This window comes from Megalobrama amblycephala, linkage group LG23, assembly GCF_018812025.1.
Source record: "Megalobrama amblycephala isolate DHTTF-2021 linkage group LG23, ASM1881202v1, whole genome shotgun sequence".
NCBI classification, from domain to species: Eukaryota; Metazoa; Chordata; class Actinopteri; order Cypriniformes; family Xenocyprididae; genus Megalobrama; species Megalobrama amblycephala.
The window spans coordinates 3,037,692-3,045,007 of NC_063066.1; the positions used below are offsets into that span (position 1 = coordinate 3,037,692).

At 41.2% G+C, this 7,316-nt stretch overlaps 1 protein-coding gene across 1 annotated transcript in view; it reads left to right on the forward strand.

Moving 5' to 3' along the window:
- Window positions 1-1,779, forward strand: part of smyd5 (SMYD family member 5) — a 16,039-nt gene extending 14,260 nt beyond the window's left edge. The window contains exon 13 of the mRNA XM_048176700.1: window positions 600-1,779. Within this exon, the coding sequence (XP_048032657.1) occupies window positions 600-744 (145 nt within the window). The 3' untranslated portion in view covers window positions 745-1,779. The remainder of the gene's footprint in view (window positions 1-599) is intronic.
- The last annotated feature ends 5,537 nt before the right edge of the window (window positions 1,780-7,316 follow it).

Here is a 7,316-nt window from a genome sequence, read left to right on the forward strand (position 1 = left end):
ATCAATAATATCTTAATTTGTGTTCTGAAGATGAACAAAGGTCATATGGGTGTAGAACGACATAAGGGTGAGTAATAAATGACATTATTTTCATTTTTGGGTGAACTAATCCTTTAAAGTCCCCCTGCAGTCAATAATCGTATCCCTTAAAACTCACCTTTTCCTCACACAAATGTGTTGCATGACTTGGAATATAAGAGCTGCATACATTTTATTTGTGTGTGTGGTTTGAGTTGTTGGATTGTTAATCCATGGCATTTGCTTCTGCTGAAGCTGTTAGCAATATTAAACATGTTTAACAGTGGAATTACTAGTGAAAAACGGCTCAGGTTATGAATGTAATCATGGTTCCCTGAGAAGGGGAACAAGACACTGCTTCTTGGATTGACACTATAGGGGAACGGCATCAGTATGACCGGTGTCTGAAGCATGTGTACACACAACAATTTCTCTGGCCAATGACAGTCCATGATGTCTGTTGCACTCTATAGTGATTTACAAAGACATGAGTGTGAATAAATAGTGGCAGAATTGTAATTTTTGTCTTAATTTTGCCTTTTTAAATGATAAATTACACCCTTTCCCCCTCTCATTTTCAGGGAGAATTATTTATTCATCTGTTCCTGTCAGAAGTGCATGTCCCAGATGGATGATGCGGATATGACATCGGAGGATGAGGAGGAAGTGGAAGGAGAAGGCGAAACGGAGGGAGACGAAATGGAGGATGAAATGACAGATGTGTGATTTCACTCAGGTTTCTCAGACCACCCAAACCACATCACTTGTTTGTTTGTGGACCTTTTCGATGTGATCCTGACACCCTCCACGGGGCGTAATATCTACAGCAGTTGAGAAACCAACATCACACTAACCGTAGCAGTACAGTTGTTCGGCTGTTATAACCCTAATATCAAACCCTATGCAAAATATAAGTGGTATTTTTATCATGAGCTTATTTGTCATGATTTCAGCCATGCAATGTCTCATATAATGCAAGATTTATTGTGTTTAATAAGTCACTCAAGACACTGTTCATATGCAGGATTTTAACTTGATCGGTTAAACTGATGAGATTTTTGTTTTTGAAATGAGCTTTTGAAAAGTAGCTTCACGCACACACATTTACACATAAAAAAACTTTGACCAAGCATGAAACCCAATCTGTCTGTGCTCCTATGGGTTATATTATATGATGACCACCAAAAGAACATGAATTTTCCATTTTGTCACATCTGAGAGGAACTGTACAGTCATCGGGTAAAGAGGAAGAAGTGACCAGCTTCATGATACTTTAAAGTCACTGAAAGTCAGCCAAATTTACTTCTAAAATACGTATTACTTGGTCTTTTTTCTCTTTCTTACAAAAGAAAAAAAGAAAGAAAATGTTTGTCTTTTATAATCTTGTGTATGTAAAGATTAGCTCCACCCCTTATTGACTTTACTTTTCAGCTTACAGTACCTAGGTTGCACTGGTGGAGAAAATATTAATCAGTTTATGGCCAAATAACTGTTTTAGCCCATTATTGTAGCTGAAGTAGTTTTTCTGAAATCTTGCCAATAATTAATGTACATGTAATAAAGGCGATGGCAATAATAACGGTAGTTATATTCAATAAGAAGCTCTCAAAGCGTGGGTGTCCTCTACAATCTTTATTTGTATAACATTTTTAACAATAAATAATGTCTTAAAACAGCTTTGCATAAAAGGTTTTAAACCCCCGGTGAGCAAGCCAGAAGTGACTGTTGTAAAAGAAATAAATAAAAATACCCTTCAAAAGATTTCTATTTCAAATAAATTCTTCATTGTTTGTCAAAGAATCCTGAAAAAATGTACAGTGTTGTGGTTTCCACTAAAATATTAAGCTGCAAAAACTATTTTTTACAAAAATCATTAATAATAATAGATCGCTGATAATAATTGAGCAGCAAATAAGAATATTAGAATGATTTCTGAAGGAATCACTGAAGGACCAAAAACAACAAATAATGTTTGCGGTCATCACATTAAAATAACATTTGAAGTGCTGGAAAAATGTTGTGTGCGTGTCTAATTACAGACACATAATTTCTTATTCAAACGTTCCCATTAGCTTCGTCTTTACTGCAATCAATAAAACTGGTTTATTGGCAAATTGGGCAAGTGTGATAACTGCATTAAAATATAAACACAACATTAAAAAGTCAACCACTGAGGGTTTTGTGCGGTGTTGCCAATTTAGGGATTTTGTCATTAGATTTAGTGACTTCCCCACCACTTTTGAGACTTTTTTTCAAAAGTTTAGGGACAAATATAGCAACTTCTTGGACAAACATTATCTAGATTCTTATTTTGCCAACTGATCTATATTCATATTTATATAGATCAATGAATTTGCCATTATGATGTCATCTAGTGACATTTAGCTACCAGTTTTAGCTACTTTCAATTGAAAGCAGTTGACAACACTGGTTATCTGTCGATGTACAGAATGACAGCTGGCTTAAAGGGTTAGTTCACCGAAAAATGAAAATTCTGTCATTAATTACTCACCCTCATGCCGTTCCACACCCGTAAGACCTTCATTAATCTTCAGAACGCAAAGTAAGATATTTTTGATGAAATCCGATGGCTCCGTGATGCCTGCATAGCCAGCAATGACATTTCCTCTCTCAAGATCCATTAATGTACTAAAAACATATTTAAATCAGTTCATGTGAGTACAGTGGTTCAATATTAATAGGGCTGCACGATTAATCGTACGATTTGAAAAACCCATTGAAATCGTGCTTAAACGATTTGTCTTAGTGCGATTATGAAATCGCATAGCTGCAATTATTTTATGCGTGGCTTGTCAATGAATTATGGCTCCAAATGCTAATTCATCTGAAAACATCTGAAAGTTTGAATCGCTTATAATGTGCATTTGAAAAAACCACACGCGTCAAACATCTTTCCAGACATGAGAAACATTTATTAATATCTTGTCCAACAAAAGAAAACATTTAATAATATGTTTTACTCCAAACTCACTTCATAACAACAGTTGAGCATCCTTCTGTCAGATGATGTGGCTTCTTATACAGAATATGGCAGTCGTGTGTTTATTAATCATGTTTAATCAATCAAAACGTTTCAATCTTCTGTTTATTCAGCTACAGCGATTGTATGGGATTTCCTGGAATGATGCGTGTTCTACTTCGGCAGTAAGGCATATTTGCAGTTTCTGCCTGAGAGCGCCCTCTGGCTTTCAGATGGAGAAGCATTTACTGCTGATCACAGAGCTGTACAGCTCTGACAAGCTGCGCATAAAATAATCGCAGCCTTTGCAAAATGCGATAAATTTGAGATAAATCGTGCAGCCCTAAAAGAGACGAGAATATTTTTGGTGCACCAAAAAAAAAAAAAAAAAACGACTTATATAGTGATGGCCGATTTCAAAACTCTGCTTCAGGAAGATTCGGAGCGTTATGAATCAGTTACGAATCAGCAGTTCGGAGCGCCAGTCACGTGATTTCAACAGTTTGGCGGTTTGACACGCGATCCGAATCATGATTCGACACGCTGATTCATAACGCTCTGAATCTTCCTGAAGCAGTGTTTTGAAATCGGCCATCACTATATAAGTCGTTATTTTGTTTTTTTTGGCACACCAAAAATATTCTCGTTGCTTCATAATATTAATATTGAACCACTGTACTCACATGAAGTGATTTAAATGTGTTTTTAGTACATTAATGGATCTTGAGAGAGGAAATGTCATTGCTGGCTATGCAGGCCTCACGGAGCAATCGGATTTCATCAAAAATATCTTAATTTGTGTTCTGAAGATGAATGAAGGTGTGTGGAACAGCATGAGGTGAACTAACACTTTAATGAAAACCAGGAGACCTTTCATATAGTCAGTTAGCCTGATGTTTGATCTGGAAGTTGATTGGTCGCACCTGAACAAGTTCATAATGGTTTACTTTAAGGGGCTGATCACTTTACCAAACCAGGTATTTCAATAATTAATTTGTAATAATCCTCCAGAATGTTTTATAATGTTATTTTCACTTTGACGATGAGGGTTATAATGTGTATAGACAGCTCAAACAATTTACTATATTTTCCAGAGTTTAATATGACAAAAGGTAAAGATTTTCATGGGATATGATGACTTAGGCACTGTATATGGTGATGCAGGTAGTGTTCAGTGCTGGAGTTGATGCATAATCCATCCTAAATGACTGGAACAAAGAAGGCAGTGGTTACTAATTGGCTTATATAGGCTGTAGTTGGCTGTAGTTTGTAGTCTTTGAAATCCATCCTAAATGGCTGGGATGATGCAGGCAGCGGTCAGTGAAGTGTTCATCGCAGTATGGCTCGTGTAGGCTGTAGTTTGCAGTCGTCGCACGGCAACAGATGATGTGGGAGTGGGAAACGAAGCTGGACCAAATCAAACTCTCAAACTCACATTCACGTCTGGCTCTAATCTGTTATCTGACGCCCACTGTTCACGATCCAATCAATTCTTGATGGATAAAATCAAGTCTCTTGTTGAATATTCTGTTTCGCTTGAAAATCCAGCACGTTATGAAAGTCAAATGCGTTGCGATTGCCGCTTCATGTTGACTTTAAAGTAGCCGGTTTAAGTTGTCTGCTGGTAGAGTCTTATGTGTCATTAGGTGAAATCAGGTAGTATTGGCTTTGCCATCATCCAATCACTTCCTGCGGGCGATACACCTGCTGTTTGTCATTACAGTGGTATGAGTTCTGCAGCAGTCTCGAGTGCTTCGCTAATCTCACTGATGGCAGATCTGTAGTGAGTAAGCGTCGCTGTCCTAGTTGCCAAGCTGATGAATTTTGCCCCACAATTCTCTTTTTGATGTCGAGTGAGGACGATCTGCCATGTTGCAGAAAGTATGAAAATCCTGGCAATCCCATTTTATACCTCTTTTCATAATCCTCCAGTTTTTAATACTCTCATCCTCTGTTTATGAAATTCATCTTGAGCTCTCACACTTGCTCTCTTCTCTTCACACATAATGTTATTGACAATTTTTATATGTCTTCCTCATCAGACACATCTGCCAAAATAATTAAACACTTAGTGGTGCAGACACTAAATAAAGCATAAACGCGAACGTTCTCAAAGCAAAACTAAACGTAATGACAGATAACGAGTCTTCTGGCTCTGAAGATCACACATGAACTGTGTTTTAATGGCGCTTGCTATAAGGAAAGCTTTTCTGTTACTTGTTGCTCATATCCGGTGAGAGGGATTTGAACAAGTCTTTAAGTACTGAACTTCGGCAGGTAACTTGATGCTTTTGTGGCACACATGAATTATACAAATCAGGCAGCTTTTTGAGGAGAAGGCTGCTATTACATTTATGAATTATGCATTCTGATTTATGATTTACACCTGATGGGGGGCTGAAACAATCAAAAACTTATGACTAAAAAAACATTCATAGACTAGAATATCAGACTTGTGCATGGGCTCCTGTTACGCACCAGCCAGAGCAACTGCATAGCGTAGTGTTTAATATATTAATATGATAAAGCACTCAGAACACCTTAGCACAAAGTAACCAAAGCATGCATTTTTTATGCAACAACCCAGCATTTTTTTTAGAGTGTACTAAAAACAGGTATTCATAACTGACCGTTTTCTGCTGTGGTATAAAAAGAAGGATAGTACCTTCTGAAATAAAAGACACTAAATATTAATAAAAGACACCCCCTCCCTACTGCTGATTGGCTCACTCTCGCTCCTCCCTCATCATGAGTGCACACGCCCCCTACTGCTGATTGGCTCACTCGCTCCTCCCTCATCATGAGTGCACACGCCCCCTACTGCTGATTGGCTCACTCGCTCCTCCCTCATCATGAGTGCACACGCCCCCTACTGCTGATTGGCTCACTCTCGCTCCTCCTTCATCATGAGTGGACACACGCCCCCACTGCTGATTGACTCTCTCTCCTCCCCCATCATGAGTGGACACACCTCCTACTGCTGATTGGCTCACTCTCTCTCCTCCCCCATCATGAGAGGACACACCTCCTACTGCTGATTGGCTCACTCTCTCCTCCCCCATCATGAGTGGACACACCCCCCTACTGCTGATTGACTCACTCTCTCTCCTCCCTCATCATGAGTGGACACACCTCCTACTGCTGATTGGCTCACTCTCTCTCCTCCCCCATCATGAGTGGACACACCCCCCCACTGCTGATTGACTCACTCTCTCTCCTCCCCCATCATGAGAGGACACACCCCCCCACTGCTGATTGGCTCACTCTCGCTCCTCCTCCATCATGAGTGGACACGCCCCGTACTGCTGATTGACTCTCTCTCCTCCCCCATCATGAGTGGACACACCTCCTACTGCTGATTGGCTCACTCTCTCTCCTCCCCCATCATGAGTGGACACACCCCCCTATTGCTGATTGACTCACTCTCTCTCCTCCCTCATCATGAGTGGACACACCTCCTACTGCTGATTGGCTCACTCTCTCTCCTCCCCCATCATGAGTGGACACACCCCCCCACTGCTGATTGACTCACTCTCTCTCCTCCCCCATCATGAGTGGACACACCCCCCCACTGCTGATTGGCTCACTCTCGCTCCTCCTCCATCATGAGTGGACACGCCCCGTACTGCTGATTGACTCTCTCTCCTCCCCCATCATGAGTGGACACACCTCCTACTGCTGATTGACTCTCTCTCCTCCCCCATCATGAGAGGACACACCTCCTACTGCTGATTGGCTCACTCTCTCTCCTCCCCCATCATGAGTGGACACGCCCCCTATTGCTGATTGGCTCACTCTCTCTCCTCCCTCATCATGAGTGCACACGCCCCCTACTGCTGATTGGCTCACTCTCCCTCCTCCCTCGTGTATACACCTCCTACTGCTGATTGACTCTCTCCTCCCCCATCATGAGTGGACACACCTCCCCACTGCTGATTGACTCACTCTCTCTCCTCCCCCATCATGAGTGGACACGCCCCCTACTGCTGATTGGCTCACTCTCTCTCCTCCCCCATCATGAGTGGACACACCCCCTACTGCTGATTGGCTCACTCTCTCTCCTCCCTCATCATGAGTGGACACACCCCCTACTGCTGATTGGCTCACTATCTCTCCTCCCCCATCATGAGTGGACACGCCCCTACTGCTGATTGGCTCACTCTCTCTCCTCCCCCATCATGAGTGGACACGCCCCCTACTGCTGATTGGCTCTGTCATTCTACTCGGTTCGATCCACTTTCAACAGAATTTCTCAGAAATTGGTTACTGCACCCTTAATATCTGTACTATCACTTCTCATAACAGATTAGCAAACATG